Source organism: Parus major, chromosome 13 (genome assembly GCF_001522545.3).
Source record: "Parus major isolate Abel chromosome 13, Parus_major1.1, whole genome shotgun sequence".
In the NCBI taxonomy this organism is placed as follows: Eukaryota; Metazoa; Chordata; class Aves; order Passeriformes; family Paridae; genus Parus; species Parus major.
This window is the reverse complement of record NC_031782.1, coordinates 16,327,431-16,343,882: the sequence shown is the minus strand read 5'-3', so window position 1 is coordinate 16,343,882 and position 16,452 is coordinate 16,327,431. Positions and strand designations below refer to the sequence as shown.

At 50.0% G+C, this 16,452-nt stretch overlaps 2 protein-coding genes across 2 annotated transcripts; both read left to right on the top strand.

Moving 5' to 3' along the window:
• Nucleotides 1-7,831: 7,831 nt before the first annotated feature.
• On the top strand, nt 7,832-12,658 carry LOC107210792 (protocadherin beta-15-like). The gene is made up of 2 exons (XM_015642078.3): nt 7,832-10,359; nt 11,716-12,658. Exons 1-2 carry the CDS (start codon nt 7,924-7,926, stop codon nt 11,833-11,835), a joined length of 2,556 nt encoding a protein of 851 aa, XP_015497564.1. The 5' UTR covers nt 7,832-7,923; the 3' UTR covers nt 11,836-12,658.
• A 61-nt stretch (nt 12,659-12,719) lies between these two features.
• Nucleotides 12,720-16,432, top strand: LOC107210793 (protocadherin beta-16-like). The gene has a single exon (XM_015642079.2). It carries the CDS (start codon nt 13,461-13,463, stop codon nt 15,924-15,926), a length of 2,466 nt encoding a protein of 821 aa, XP_015497565.1. The 5' UTR covers nt 12,720-13,460; the 3' UTR covers nt 15,927-16,432.
• The last annotated feature ends 20 nt before the right edge of the window (nt 16,433-16,452 follow it).

The window sequence follows — 16,452 nt, the reverse complement described above, 5'->3', positions numbered from 1 at the left end:
TAGATATAGATATAGATATAGATATAGATATAGATATAGATATAGATATAGATATAGATATAGATATAGATATAGATATAGATATAGATAATAAAGAGACCTGCCTCTGTCCGGGGAATCATCCCTTCCCTAGCCAGCCCCGTGATGCTGCCGAGCCCGGATGTTCCCGGTCCAGCCCCGCCGCTCCTTCCCGTGACTTGCATATTCTCCACTCGGTTTTTCCTTTGTGGCGGCTGCTATCTGGTGGGAAAATGTGGGAATTGCAGCAGCCGGATTTGACCCTGCCAGGGCCGAGCTCAGGGCAAGGACCGACTTGCTGCTGGGCAATAAACTGCATTTAAATAATCCCAGGGAGTGTCCAAGTCTCATCTGGTCAAGCCTGATGAAAATAAATGGTAATAGTTTTATATATGACAGATATACAGGGACTACAGGCTGTTTTCTATTAGCCCTCCCCATCATTGTTGCAATCCATGGGTTTTAATATAAAAGTATTTTTCTTCCCCCTCCCAAATGTATGAACCAGGCAGTAGGAGTATCATGACATCAGGATTGTGCTTCACCTATCCAGATTTAAATTCCTTGGAAATAAGCTGTCATGCACTTTCAGTGGTACCTGCTAAATGTGTTGGGTTTGTATTTGTTTACTTTATAATTTTTCACTAGGGACAGTGTTTGTGTATCTGTCTTGAAATTTTCAGTTTGTCTTTGCAAGTGTGTCCCCTCCTTTAAAAAATATAAAACAGGTATGAGTACCTGTTGCCTAAACAGTGAATAAACTCTTTCTGGATTTCTGCCTACAGAATGGATGTTTTCCTTTCTGAAAGTCTCTTTTTTTTCCAGAGTATCTGCATGCTGTTGGTCAAAAGCACGGAGCATGTCAAAGGATCACCCAACAGAAGGAAAACTTTTCACTGCCTAGTTTTGTCAAAACACAAAAGTATTTAAAAATAAAATAAAAGATCTAAGGATATGTGGGATAACAAGAGTCTAAACTTCACTCCTTTGTGTAAAAATCAACCCAGGTAGTTCACTGGTCCCTCTGTATTCTGGGGATGGTTTAGTTGTGTCAGAGGTCCAAGGGCCATCCTGTGATCCCAGAGGGTGCCTGGTTTGCAGTTGCTACTGCAATCAAGTGGGATAAAACTGAGGACTGAGGAAGTTAAACAGAGGGCTTCAAACCCCTTTGCTTTCTCAAGTATCCTCCCAAAAAAGGACATCTCTGCTGTCTCAGTAAAGCATACACCAGATTTCTCTTACAGACAAACTCTTACCATGTAGCTGGATTTGGTTAAGAAATAGTATTGGCCACTTATTTAACTGCTGAACTGGTCACTGCATCTTTAGAAATACCAGACATTAATTGCATCCCCTCATGTTGGTGCATCTATGCTCACCTGTGCCATGAGTAAACAACATAATCCCCCGATCTCTGTGTCCTTTGAAAACCTCAGTTCAGAATTTCTGCTTTCCTTCCAGGCAGTCACCAGACTGCCCATGAAGTTGTGCTTGAATCTCTTCTCCACTGACCTTCCCTTTAGGTAGCACTGGGTTGAGAGTTTCCAGAGCAGATCTCAGTATCTTCATGCCATCCAAGGGTTACAGGATTCAGAACTTGGTTTGCAAAAGGGCCAAACCTTGCACTGGGAGGCAGAAAGTTGGGTACTGGACACTTAAAGTTACATGGGCTGAGATAGAAGGGTCCTTTTGGTTTGCTGCTACCTTCTGATAATTTTTTTGCTCTCCCATTGGAAAGAAAGGTATTCTGAGGAAGAAAGGTGAAAGTGAAGAAATCTAAGTTTTAAGCCAGACACTGAGAATTGGAGAATGACCAGTGCAAGGTTTAAAGGCTCATATAAACACTTTCTTCCTCCTACCTAACTCATTTGTTTCCTCCTTCTCTGTATCCATTTTGGGTCCTTTCTGATCCATGCACCTGCTTTGACTTCAAACTACACTTACTGCCCTTCCTGCTTCTCCACAGAATTCTCTATACCCTTTTTACTTTGGTTGATTGGACCCCACTTTGCCTTTAATGCTTATTCTTCTGTAAGGTGCCTATAATGCACCTTACAGGTGCCACATCAACCAGCCCCTCCTAACCTGTTCTCAGGATGGATCCTACCTCTGGTTCTTTGTCCTTACCCTGCTTGGTCAATCTTGTCAACCAAACAGCTTCATGCTTGTCTTCTCTTGGTCCTTCTTGCAAATCCTTCTTTCCCTCCTCTAACCACTCCTGTCCCCTCTTCCTGCTCTTCCCTTCTCTCCCTCACTGTTAAAGTTGCCACTCAGATGAATCCCTGTTTTCTTGCTCAGATGACCAGACAGATTTCCAAAATTAACCTGTCCAAAGCCAACCTCTTCCCATATCTGTTCCTTCCTGACATGTCCTTTTAGGACAAAATATGCTGTTTTTCTGCCCTGGACAGCATATAATCTGCCTAGGTCTTACTTTCTTATTTTAAGTTGTTTAACTTCAAACACTTCTAATTTCCTAACATCAGGTAGCCAATCATAGAAAGATTTCTTCACAAACCTGAAGATCCTTGTCCTTGTTCCTGAATGCCTGTGTGGCATTTCCATGCCTGAAAGGTCTTTTTCAAGGCTTTTAAAATGTCACTGAGAAAATAACCCTGTTCTCTCTTGCTTTGTGAAAAACACACAGGGAGTCAGGGCTCTTTACCCAGTGAACTTGAATTGACAAACTTGACTGACAACCTTGTGCTGTTTGACTGCTGAATGTGTTTCCTTTTGAATCTGTTTCCTCTGAGTTGACTGGAACAGCCACTGCAGGAAACTGTGGAAGGAGTCATAAAAAAATTGAAGAGAAGAACATGGGGGAAAAAAACTTCAGTAGATTGTACTTTCCCCACAACTTCTAGAAAGAGAAATATTTTAATTTTGGCCATTTGAGACCTCAGGACACAAGAAACCTGTGTGGGTTTAGGGATTTGTGAAGAAAATTTCTGCATATTTGACCTAGGGGTGAGACTGAAGGTGGAAAAATTGGATCCCACTTAAGCATAAATATTACAAAGATGAAAATACTTACTTGCCTTCAAAAGCATTTGTGATAGCAAAGTGCTGCAGCTGAGAGGTTTTCTTTTCAAATGAGGAGTGCTGAGATTGTCATGGATAGAGGAGAATTTGTTGCCTTCGAAGGATGGAAAAGACCTAAGCACACATAGAATCACAGAATGGTCTGGATTGTAAAGGACCTTCAAGATCATCTTGTTCCAACCTCTTGCCATGGGCAGGGACACCTTCCACCTTCCCAGGTTGCTCAAAGCCCTCTCCAGCCTGGCCTTGGACACTTCCAGGGATGGAGCAGCCACAGCTTCACTGAGCAACCTCAGGGCCTCACCATCTTCATAGTAAGGAATTTCTTGTAAATATCAAAGCTAAACTTGGTCCCTGTCAATCTGGCAGGTATCTTCTGTCCAGAATTGTCATTGGAGACTGGAGAATGCAGAATGTCTCTGAGGAAATACATGAAGGAGTATTTTGAAACAGGAGATTTTCCTGCTGAAAGGTACACAGGGTGGTTTTGGAGCAGATGGACTCATGAACTGGTCTCATTAGCGAGCAAATATTGCTGCCTAGGAAGAAATGTTCCCCATTTTGTCTGAGGAGCAGCAGCATTTCTGCCTCAATCGAAAAACTGAAGTCCTGACTTTAAAGGAGTCACTGGACCAAGGGGAGATCTGTCCACAAAGCAATACCTGCAGGCTCATCTTTAAGATTTCTTTGGAAATCTGTTGCAGTTGAAGCAAAGACCAGCAGAGGTTCATGCTTCTGTCAACGCTGAATTGGTTCTCAACTGTGGAATACTCCATGAGAGCTCATCCAACAGCTGGAGATCTCCTTCCAAAATGCAAAGTATTCAAAACTCAGCCTCCCACAAACAGCTGGGCTTGAAAACGCAGTATATAGTCTGCCTAGGTCTTACCTTCTTATTAATGCTCAGTTGTTTAACTTCCAACACTTCTAATTTCCTATCTTCGGGTAGCAAATCATAGAAAGATTTCTTCACAAGCCTGAAGATTCTTGTCTTTCTTCATGAATGCCTGTGTGGCACTTCCATGCCTGAAATTTCCTGACTTCTGGAAAATGTAGTGCACAGCACACGAGCAATATTTGCTGTGCTTGCCTGTGTTTTTGTTGAGCTCACTTGACAGAAGTTTTGTGTAGGATGTTTCACGTTTGCCTGGATTATTAATGCCAAACCAAACGTCTGAACAAATACTGCGGGAGCGCATTTACGTGCCAAAGAGTCCAGGTGGGAAATAGATTTCAGAATTTGTCCTCGCAATAGCCGGAAGGTGAGAGAGGAGATTCCTGCCGAGGTTCTGCAGACGCCTCTGTGCAGTTCCTGCGCTGGGAGCCCAGTGGCGCTCTTGGCCAGCGCTGGGCGAGGTGGGGGGACACCAGCGACATCTGCCACCAGTCAGATCCTGCGGGGCTGGCACCGGCTGAGAGCCCCGCAGAAGTGCCCCGGCTGCTCCGAAACACGCCCTGGTTTAAAGCTTTTCCAAAGGATGTGCTGGGAATCGCCGCGTTGAGACGTGCCTGGAAAAGCCAGGAGAACAAGGCGAAACAGGGAGTGTGAAGGACGGAGACGGCATCCCCGGGCCATCCCTGCGGGATTTGGGATGATTTCACCGGAGGTCTGGGGTGACTCAGAGTCGGTTGTTTGGTAAGCACCGGGAGAAATAAATGTTTGCTTTTAGCAGTCTGATGGGGAAAGCACTCACTGTATTGAATGCAGAGGCAGGAGGCTGGTATATCTCTCGGGAAATGAGCCTCAGAACAGGTACCTGCAGTATTTACAATATAACCCAGAGCCAGAAGGTTAGGAATGATTCTCCCAGCTTTCCTCACGCTTGCATCCAGCTGAGAGCTCCGGCCACCAGCTCCGCGGGACAGCCGGGAATTCGGGGCGCTGCCTGATTGTTACAGAAGCGAAAGAGGAAATCCATCCTGGGAACTGTCTGGGAAGGAGAGGTCGGGAGTGTTGGTCCATCTTTGCACTCAGGCATGGAAAACGCCGTGACTCTGGGAAGTATCTGCTCTTCCGCACTGCAGGCTCCTCCCAAGCCATCCTATCCTCAGGGTGTGCTGGAGGGGAGCTGACAGTGGCTCCAGGGATGGAGAAGGAGCCTTTATCCAGAGAGACCACAAAACCTGGCATGAGACCTCTGAGATTTCACTCAGATTCAGATCTGAATTTCCAGATGAAAGACCAAGAAGGATTTTGGAAATTGAAATTGCTCGGGCCTCAGAAGTGCGGGAAGAATTTTCTTTTAGTGCTTCTGTGTTCTGAAAGATGGAGCCATACCAGGAACTGAGCAGGATATGTTGCCGTAATGCTTTTCTAGAGTATAGTTTTAAGTGGCAGAGTGAAGAGAACTGATTTTTTGGTTCTTCTTAGGATAAAGATGTCATCAATAAAAGATGAGAAAGCCTGCGATATCACTGTATGACCAAGGAGATAAGAGAATTCTCTGGCACATGTATGGAAATCTTTCTTATTACGAGTATAGTTCCTTCGTTTGTCCTAAAATACAGTGTGCCTCCATCTGGCTGTATTCAAACTTCTTTCTTTTTTTAAAATTAATACTCATCAGTTTCACTGTTGTGACACAAAGGAAAACACCAGCATTAATTCTTTAGTGCTGCACGGTAAGTGACCTTCTTTATAATTTCTCTAAAATCTGGAAGAATATAAACGTCGGTCGAAGAGCAGCATCTTCTGATGAGCAAAGATATTGTTACAGCCGAGACCTCCGTTAAGGATCACTGTTCTTCTTACACCCTTCTAGACCCGAAGTTGAAGGACCCCATTTCCTTTCTGAAATGATGGGAGCAACAATAACAGCTCCTGCACTCAGGGTAGGGTCTGTGGAAGTTCTTCTCGGCCTGTGTCTATCCCCCTGCTGCAGTGATGCCAAAGATTAGGATAAGTAGACGGAAATACTAATTTCCCCCTCGGAGGTGACGAGAACTGAAAAAGTGGGCACAAAGCAAGTGGATTACAGGCGTCACTGTTATTTTTGGGTGGCAAAAAGAGAGAGAAGTCACTTTCCCAGCGCATCTGCTGCTGTGCTTGGCCTATGGTTTGTCTTCTCTCTTGGTGATCATGATCGCAGCTCCTGAACGCGGCCCTGGAGGGAAGAAGAACCAAAGTGTCCTCCGATGTATGTTAATGGTTTAGATCTTATCACGCTTCCAAGTCAAGGGGCGATAAGAGGAAGTCGCCGAGAATTACTTCTTTCGTGCAAGATCTTTTAGTAGCTAAAGCTTCCGGGAATCCTAAAGTCAACACTAGTTGTTACTTTTTTCTTCTGATCCAGTCACGAGGTTTTTATTTTAAAACAAATGAAAACATCAGAGAATTTCCAGGACTTGACCTCTTGACTATTGTTTGACAGCGTCTCTCCTTTTAGCAAACAAAAATAAAAGGAAAACATCTAGGAAATTAAAGAAAATGTATCAAAACCAAGAAGTATATATACTTCATAATAATAATTTTTAAAAGAGTAGTTTCTTTTATAGTAAAATCTGAACTAAAAATGCTCGAACCATAGGTAAATAATGCAAGCACTGGGTTTTTTTTCTCCTTAATTTTTTAATTCTTTAAGAGAAAGGTTGGGCTGGGCTCGCAGCCAGCTGTGCACATCCTCAGCGCAGCCGAGGTTTAAATCTGTCTTTGGGGCCAGCCATGCCTGCCTGATCCTGAGGTTTTTATCCCGTTCCCGGCATGAATCATGCCTCACGGTACCCGACCGTGCTCAGAACCCCTCGGTATCCCCTTCCACCTCCGTTTTCCCCTGGCTGTTCCTAACAGGTCTGTTGTAGACATCTCTCTCTTAGCGAGTTTGATTCAGCCTCTAATCATCTCATAATAAGCCTTGCAAATTCCTCAAACACCTCGTCAACAATTTGTTATCTTCCATGACGCTTTTCCTGATAATCCGTGAGAATCTTTAGAACTTTTTTCTTTTCCTTTATCTTTCACAGGGTTTCTCGTTGAAGCTCTGGAGTCTACGTTTCAATTCTTCTTTTAATGGCCCACCAATTAGTGTGATGAGAGCCTTATCTTTGCTATTGTTATCTCCTCGTTAGCGTTTCTGAATCGAGGACTTTAACTTAGGAGCTCCCTGTTTGTTTGTTTTTTTGCCTTTTGTATTAACTGGCTGTTGGCCATGCACCCTTAGGTAGATACAGGACCACAATTTTAACATCTTTTTCACACAGAAAACTGCATAAATCGGGCGAGGTGTGACACCCACTAGGAAAAAAACATCATTAAAGTGATGTGCCCTAGAACAGCATCCTCATCCTGCTGTGATGGCGAGCTATGGTGATGGTGAAACGATTACTTAGGGACAATTCCTTGTCATCTCTCTGGCACCAGCTCTCATTTTCAATAGCTTCTCTGACTTGCCACACTTGCTAATCGCCCTGTGATGATTAACAAGTGGAGGAGAGAAGGGAAAATCTCTTATGCGGCAGTGGAACTTGCCGTGCCTACACAACGCAACCCAAAAGCTATGTCTGAAGAGTTCGTGGTTGCGAGTTGGGATGTGATACCCAGAGCAGCAGGGATCCCGCTTCCGAGAGAGGAGAGCATTTACAGCTCACCCTTTTATTTCGCTTTGGCACAAGGAGCGCGGATTCAAGCAGCAAACCCCGAACCAGCAGCGCTGCCCCGGCTGAGAGGAAATATTCCCCCTTCCGACGCTGGGTGGGGATGTTGGCCGCGGACCGGCGTTCCTCGGTCCGCCCCGGGTTTGCAGACACAGGGAGACAAAAAGCCGTGTGAGCTGAGCTGCACGCAAAGGAGTCGGAGCACTCGGGGGCTTCCAGATTCCTTCACCCGCGGCTTGCTGGCCCACACCGCTCTTCGGACGCTACTAAAAAATGCTGGGAGCCGCCGAGGACGGTGGATGGATTTTTTGGAGAGAAACGGCGTGTCGGAGACGGAGCGGAGACAGAAAGAGGCAAGTGATCTTGTTTATTCTGTGTGTTTGCGTGTGTCAGAGCGGGGCTGAAACCCTCCGCTACTCCCTGCCGGAGGAAATGGAAAGGGACTCCTTTGTCGCCAATATTGCAAAGGACCTGGGGGTTCCTCTGAGCCAGCTTGCTGCTCGCAAGGCCCGCGTTGTGTCCGAGGGGGACGAGCAGCTTTTCCGACTCAATCAAAACACCGGAGTCCTGACGGCAAAGGAATCGCTGGACCGAGAGGAGATCTGTCCACAGAGCGATACCTGTACACTCGTCTTTAAGATATTCTTTGAAAATCCATTGCAGCTTATCCGAGGGGAGATGGAAGTTCGTGACGTAAATGACAACTCGCCCGTGTTCCCAGAGAAGGAGATTGTTTTAGAGATTCCGGAAACAGCATCTCCTGGGTCCCGTTTCCCCCTTGAAAGCGCCCAGGACAAGGACATGGGCATTAATGGTTTGCAAAACTACAGCCTCGGGCCCAATCCTCATTTCTCCCTCGCTACTGGAACAGCGAAAGACGGAGTAAAATACCTGGAACTTGTCCTACAGCGCCAGCTCGATCGTGAAGAGCAGGGAGAACTGAATTTACTTCTCACCGCCACCGACGGGGGATCACCACCCAGGTCGGGCACGGCTCAGGTCCGGATCGTGGTGCTGGATGCCAATGACAACATCCCGGTGTTCGAAAGGGAGACCTACGAGGTGCGGCTGGCTGAGAACAGTCCCGTGGAGCAGCTGGTGGTCAGAGTAGCTGCCACGGACCCCGATGAAGGGTCCAACGGGGAAGTGAGCTATGCCTTCACCCAGACATCGGAGCGAGCCCGACAGCTATTCCAGCTGAACCCAAGCACAGGTGAAATACGAGTCGCGGGCAAGCTGGATTTTGAGGAAGCAAAATCCCACAAGATGGTGGTGAAAGCTACGGACGGCGCGGGGTTATCTGCGCATTGCAAAGTGCAGGTGGAGGTTCTGGACGTGAATGACAACGCTCCGGAGATAGCGCTCACCTCCCTCACCGCCTCCATTCCCGAGGACGCCCCGCCACGCACCGTGGTGGCTCTGTTCAGTGTGAAGGACCGGGACTCCGGCGACAACGGCAGGACGGAGTGTTCCATCGACGGGGACTTGCCGTTCAGTCTCACCCCCACTTTTGATAATTACTACGAACTGAGAACAAATGCGGCTCTGGACAGGGAGAGGACGGCGGAATATAACATCACCATCACAGCCACGGACTGGGGCAGAAAGAGGCTGAGCTCTCAGGAAAGCATCTTCGTGCAGATATCGGATGTGAACGACAACCCCCCAGAGTTCACCCAGGAGGTTTACACCATGTCTGTCACGGAGAACAACAGCCCCATGCTCCGGATCGGCAGCGTGAAGGCCACGGACTCCGATGCAGGAAAAAACGCCCGTGTAAACTACGCACTGGTGCGGCAGGAGGGCAAAGAGCAGCCCGAAGTGTCCGTCAACACTGAAACTGGGGATGTTTATATTCTCCGCCCGCTGGACTACGAGAAGGTCCCTTCCTTCGAGGTGACAGTGAGCGCAGCCGATGGTGGCTCCCCGCCGCTCAGCGCCCAGGCCGTGCTTCGCGTGGTCGTGCGGGACGAGAACGACAACGCACCCGTCCTGCTGCACCCGGCCCCCGACAGCAGCGCGGCCGGAGAGCTGGTGCCGCGCTGGGCACCCTCCGGCTACCTGGTGGCCAAGGTGGTGGCGGTGGACGCGGACGCGGGGCAGAACGCGTGGCTGTCGTACGAGCTGGTCAAGGCGACGGAGCCGGGGCTGTTCCGCGTGGGGCTGCACAGCGGCGAGGTGCGCACGGCGCGGGCCGTGTCCGAGCGGGACGCAGCCCGGCAGAGGCTGATCGTGCTGGTGCGAGACCGCGGGCGGCCGGCGCGCTCTGCCACCGCCACCCTCGCCGTGGCACTGGTGGACGGCTTCTCCGAAGCCCATTTACGGGTAAGCGAGGAGGCACCGGCCGCCGAGCCCGACGGGTCGCTTACTCTTTACCTCATCGCCTCCCTGGTCTGCGTGTCGGCGCTGTTCCTCGCCACCGCGGTGGCCGCCCTGGTCGTGAAAGTGCGGCGAGCCTGGCGGAGCGAGACGGACACTTTGCCCACTTTCCCGACGACTGCCACGGAGAGCACCGCGGGCTCCCTGCCCCGAAGCTACGTGTACGATGTCTGCTTCGCCGCCGGGACCGTCAACAGCGAGTTCCGCTTCCTCAGGCCCCTCTTCCCCTGCTTCCCCGCCGGGCTGCCCCCCGGCCCGGGCCAACAGCGGAGCTCGGTGTGCTCGCAGGATGCGGCCAACCTCGGGGGCGAAGGCGACTGGATTACACAGGTGAGGGACTGACAGGGCTGAGGTGATCGTGCAGGCATGGGGGAGGTGTGTCGCGCCCTGGCAGCAAGGATTGTTGAAGATGCAGAGGAGTGGAGTCGTCCCTGGGGTGGGAGGAGATAGAGGCGGTCTCAGAGCCGCTGGAGAGGCCTCCCAGGAGGATCCAGCAGGGCTCAGCTGCTCCCCAAATCTGACTAACCACGCCTCTCTGCATCACAGAAGGAAAGAACATTTTGGATTGGAATGGACCTTTAAAACCCTTTAGCTACAAACCCTCATGCAATGAGCACGGATACCTTCAACTAGATCAGCTTGCTCAGACCTTGGATATTTCCAAGGGGCACCCACCACCTCTCTGGGCTTGCACCCATATCTATGCTGAGTATTCGTGTTTGATCAAGAGTTTGGAGTCATTTCAAAGGGGAGGAGTTTGACCATGAGAAGGTGAAAAGTACAGGTAGAGATGTGTCCCCATAGTGGGTCCTTCCCTGTGTGGAGCTCGTAGGGACCTGGAGCAGGAATGACAACATTCCTAGGGATACATCCTCCTGGATGTGGCAGTATGGGAATGCAGAGTCAGATAGGACTGCGGGGACAACTGTGCAAAGGGGTGTCACCAAGGATGTCCCCTGCACTGCTGTTGGGAGCTGACACGTGCCATTCACCAGGGTGGTGGCAGTGCTGAACTCAAGCTGCCTTACAAACTGCAGAAGGCCACAGAGGTGAAAACCTCTGGCTTTAAATTCCCTCATAATTTTCTGACTTGCAAATGGATAGTGTTGGCCAGAAAAGAGTGGTTATCGAAGTCAGTCACATCTTAATATGGGATTCTGTGGGGACTCCATGGAGTTTCCAAGGATCCATCTAGCACTTCACAGTAGATTGGATGATGAACATATATGAGGTTCTAGAAACACAGACACCATCAGGGTCAATTAATATTTTTGTATTTCATAAACACTGATGACTTGGACTCAATTTACTGTGGGTTGTCAAAATCACAGCAGCCTCAGGGAAGGCAAGGACCCTTCTTGATATATGAACATTAAAACACATTTTATTATTTGTGAGAAAGTGATTTTTGTTTGAGGCTCTTACCGTTTTGAATTACTCAGAATTCATGAAAGTTTTAATCAGACTCATAAAAATTTTACAATAACACATTTTTGGAGGATGGTTTCTGACTTCAGGTGTTCTCCATTCAGATTAGAAACCCACCAAATCTTGTGTTCTCTTTGACTCTGGGTAGAGAGGAGTGGTGTGATGCAGGCAGTGGTGTAAGGCACATCCTCCAAACTTCTCGGCGACGCCTCTTTCTCTTCAGCACCAAATGACAACTGCTCTCTCTGTTCTTTGCAGGGCAGTGCTCCCCTCTCTGAAGATACGGGGCCCAGAGCTGCAGATGCAGTTTGCCCTGCAAACAGGGAGCTGGAGCTAAATGTCAGTTCTGAGCAAAACCCTTGGATTGCCCATCAATAAGTGAAGAGAAGGACAAGTTTGTCTGTCCTCAAAGGGAAAAGGGAACAGATCAAACACCTACCTAAAAGGTACCACGGAGATGAAGCCATCTCTGTGAGAGTACTTTCCCCTTGGGCAGTACTTTATTCATGTAGGTATTTTGTAATTGTGATGTCGATGGAGGAAGAACCGTGCTGCATGTTGATTACATAATTATGTATGATTGTGAGAGTGCTACTGCTTCTACATACTTCGAGAAATACTGAAAACTGGCAGCAGATCTTTAACTTCTTGTTACACCGCCTTTTCTGGGGGATTTCCCTTTGTGCTTTGTTTCTTTTTATGGAGAGAGCTTTGTAATAATATCTTAATTTTGTGCTGTGTATTCAGCAGCAGGAGAAACAGATATAATGCAAAATTAAATGGTGCTTGCAAAAGAATTTCGTACAAATTAAGTCGAAGCTGTTTACATTTTGAGCTGCTGGCACTGGCACACTTGGCATATTTGACCAGGAGTTTACAGGTTCTCCTAATTGTAAAGAGTAGGCTTTGAACAATGTATTCTTACTTCCTTTCTTTTTTTCCATAACGTTGAAATTACCATTTTGCTATTTTTAAAATCAATATAATTGAAAGTATTGTTTGTGTTTTTTCAGTAAAATAGACGAAGCCATTTACAATTAACTTAGGGCACTGTAGAATCTAGGGTGTCAAGAAGCTTTCTGGTTTTTTTGCTTCGTCAGTCGATGTTAATCTATAAAGTAATGTGATAATTCCTGTTGCTGAACCATTTTAAAGAGTCAAATGAGTGATGACAGAAAACAATAAAATCTACTTGGAACTCCCTCGGGTGAGTGTGCTGTCTCGAGATCACTTGCCACAGACATCGCTGAGGAAATAGCCAGGAGCAGGATTTCGGGAGTAAATCCGTGCACCTGGAGTGGAATTTATGCAGGGCAAATCAGAACGACCTGGGAAATAGGACGGTCTCAGAAGTCGGAGCAAGGCAGAGTGATTTTTGTCAGTGTAATGCTGAGGTCTGAGATGCTGTCTCCAGCCCATTCCCAAAGGCTCCCAGCAGGAGAGGTCCTGAACAGCGGGAACAATCTCGTTCCACTCCAAGAATGACTCTGGCAATAGCTGCCGTGGTTAAAAGACCACCTCACCTGATGGCCGGATCCCTGTAACAATACACAACTGTTTTAGCTGAACAATAAGTAATTTATTCAAAGCGTTCACACTGGGGGAAGGGAGGGGGAACCGAAACAAAAGGAACAACTCAGCTTTAAATAAATTCCCTTTTGAATTAGAAGGCAAACAGAGGCATTGCTCATTCAGCCAGTGGCAATACTTTGAATACGGTTGTACGGAGGGCTGAATTTCCATGCTTTGATCTCGGAAGAGAGAAATCGAGCCGTTAATCTCTGCTTTGCAGGCTTTGCGCTGGGAAATCTTAGAATCCTTCTACAGATCGGCCGCCTGGCGCCGCTGCTGACCGCGGAAGCTCCGCGCAGCTCCCATTCCGCCTCCCCTGCGATTCGGGCGGGCGGGGCTGCACCATCTCGGGCTGCTCCGTTCGGGGGTCGGCAGCTGTATCGGCAGCTCCGTCCGGCTCACAGGAGAGGAGATCGGGTCGCTGGAAGGGAATGAAGCTGAGGAAGAGCGAGGAACCCCTCCCGGGGAGGGCGGTGGCTCTGATCATTGTCCTCTGCGTCTCGGAGATGAGAGCAGAAAGCGCTCGGTACTCTGTGCCCGAAGAGGCGGAGAGAGGCTCTTTCGTGGCGAATATCGCTAAGGATTTGGGACTAACCGGTGAGGAATTATTGGCTCGTCAGGCTCGACTCGTTCCTGAAGGAGAAAAGCAGTATTTACAACTGAACCAGCACACCGGGGATTTGGTGGTGAGAGAGCAGATGGACCGGGAAGAGCTGTGTGGACAGAGCGAACCCTGCTTGGTGCGTTTTGAGGTGCTGCTGGAGAACCCTCTGCAGTCCTTCCGAGCTGAGGTAAGACTCACCGACATAAATGATCATGCTCCTTTGTTCTTAAATAAAGAGATTGTTTTAAAGATCCCTGAATCTGCACTGCCGGGGACTCGGTTTTTGCTGGAAAGCGCTCACGATCCAGACGTGGGGAACAACAGTCTTCAGCATTATAGTATCAGTTCGAACGAATATTTCCTTGTGTACACCCGGCGGCGGAGTGATGGCAGGAGGTACGCCGAGCTGGTGTTGGATCGAGCCCTGGATCGGGAGCAGCAGGCAGAAGTTGCTTTCAGCATCACGGCTGTGGATGGTGGGACTCCACCGCGTTCTGGCACAGCTTTAATCCGCGTGATAGTCCTGGATGTAAATGATAACATCCCGGTATTTTCCCAGACTCTGTATAAAGTGTCTGTAATGGAAAATAGCTCACAGGATGCCATCGTGGTGGTAGTGTCTGCTAGTGATTTGGACTCAGGCACAAATGGAGAAATTGTCTATTCCATAGTTCAAAATTCAGAGGAAAATTTAGAGACATTTAAAATAAACCCAGAGACAGGTCAGATTCGACTCAAAAAGCTTTTGGATTACGAAGAAACAAAAACCTACGAGATAGATGTTCAGGCCTTAGATGGAGGGGGCCTGTCCACGCATTGCAAGGTGGAGGTGCAGGTGAAGGACGTGAACGACAATGCCCCCGAGGTGATCATCACCTCGCTCACCAGCACCCTCTCTGAAGCCGCTCCGCCGAACACCGTGGTCGCCCTCTTCAACGTGCGGGACCGGGACTCGGGGGACAATGGCAGGACAGCCTGCGAGCTGACAGGAGAGCAACCCTTCAGGATCACGCTGCTGGCAGCTGACGCGTACGCGCTGGTGACATCAGAGACGCTGGACCGGGAGCAAGTGGAGGAGTACAACGTGACGGTGCGAGCTCGAGATGAGGGCTCCCCCGCCCTCTCAGCATCCAAGACCCTGCTCGTACGGCTCCTGGATGTGAACGACAATGCGCCCACCTTCACCCAGGCTATTTACACCATGGTGATCAGCGAAAATGAGCCCGCGGGGAGGAGCCTGGGCTGCCTCAGTGCCACAGACCCTGATGCGGGAGAAAACTCCCGCGTGAGATACGCGCTAGTGAGGCCACTGACAGTGACTAGTGATGCCCTCGCCGCGGCATCATTCGTGTCAGTGGACGCGGAGAGTGGAACCGTCCGGAGTTTGCGCCCGCTGGACTATGAGAAGGTCCCTTCCTTCGAGGTGACAGTGAGCGCAGCCGATGGTGGCTCCCCGCCGCTCAGCGCCCAGGCCGTGCTTCGCGTGGTCGTGCGGGACGAGAACGACAACGCACCCGTCCTGCTGCACCCGGCCCCCGACAGCAGCGCGGCCGGAGAGCTGGTGCCGCGCTGGGCACCCTCCGGCTACTTGGTGGCCAAGGTGGTGGCGGTGGACGCGGACGCGGGGCAGAACGCGTGGCTGTCGTACGAGCTGGCCAAGGCGACGGAGCCGGGGCTGTTCCGCGTGGGGCTGCACAGCGGCGAGGTGCGCACGGCGCGGGCCGTGTCCGAGCGGGACGCAGCCCGGCAGAGGCTGATCGTGCTGGTGCGGGACCGCGGGCGGCCGGCGCGCTCTGCCACCGCCACCCTCGCCGTGGCACTGGTGGACAATCTCTCTGATGCCTTTCACCAGCTTGGCCATGATCCTGCCAGCGGACAGCAGCCACAGACGGCAGAGGAGGAAATGCTCACCACTTACCTCGTAGCCTCCCTGTGCTGCGTCTCGTCCCTTTTCCTTTTGTCTGTCCTCGTCTTGACAGCGAATACACTCTGCAAAGCTCGTGTCCGCGCAGAACTTCCTCCTCCTTCTCCCAGCTGTTACGTGGACGGAGACCTTGCCAGCGATGGGGTGACCGTGGGCAGCACGGGAACTCTGTCACTGCCTTACCGCTACGAAATGTGTCTGACCAGTGGCTCGGGGAGGAGCGAATTCCAGTTCCTGAGGCCCATCCTGCCCAGCCCTCCTATCAATGCTGAGGCTGGGCAGGACAAGGACAAGGAGCTGCTACACCACTCGCAGCCTGCCTGCGACAGGGAAGACCAAGCGGGGGGAACAGCCGCTCCTACCTATTAGCAGCAGGACTGGAAAGTAAGTGTGCATGTCCATGCCTGAGCCGTGCTGGGATGCACCTTATCCGTCCCCAGTCTGAGATTTCCCAGTAAATTGCACAGCCGTTCATTCTGTTATAGGTGTACTCTCCCAGTGTAGGCTCCAGGCCGGTTTCTCCTGCTAGAGAAGGTGCCGCTGTCCCTCTAACTTCAGCCTCTGCCTCACGCTGCCCTGAAAATGAAAATGCGTTGTGCCGCTCTTGCTTCCGCTTGCCTTGAAGGACGCGGAATTCGCCTGTACCTAAAAGAGAGCGCACCAGACCTCGGGTTCAGGCCAGCGATAGGTGAGGACGGACACGGAGAAGCTGCCGGCGATGCTCCTGCGCCAGGACTCCTCCAAGACTAACGCCGAAATCCGTATCACTTTTCTCCCTAGATGATGTGATCGCATTCTGCCACAGGAGCCCCCCGCGTGTGCGCTCCGGTCCGGGGCGAGCGGCAGCGCGGGCTGCGGGCGGCGGCGGGCGCAGTTGCAGCGCTCACCGCTGGGT

Bases quoted from the DNA above. Each gene is read 5' to 3' on its own strand.
- LOC107210792 (XM_015642078.3), top strand. From the start codon at position 7,924: ATGCTGGGAGCCGCCGAGGACGGTGGATGGATTTTTTGGAGAGAAACG. The intron at 10,360-11,715 runs GTGAGGGACTGA...TGTTCTTTGCAG, and splicing joins AAGGCGACTGGATTACACAG to GGCAGTGCTCCCCTCTCTGA.
- LOC107210793 (XM_015642079.2), top strand. From the start codon at position 13,461: ATGAAGCTGAGGAAGAGCGAGGAACCCCTCCCGGGGAGGGCGGTGGCT.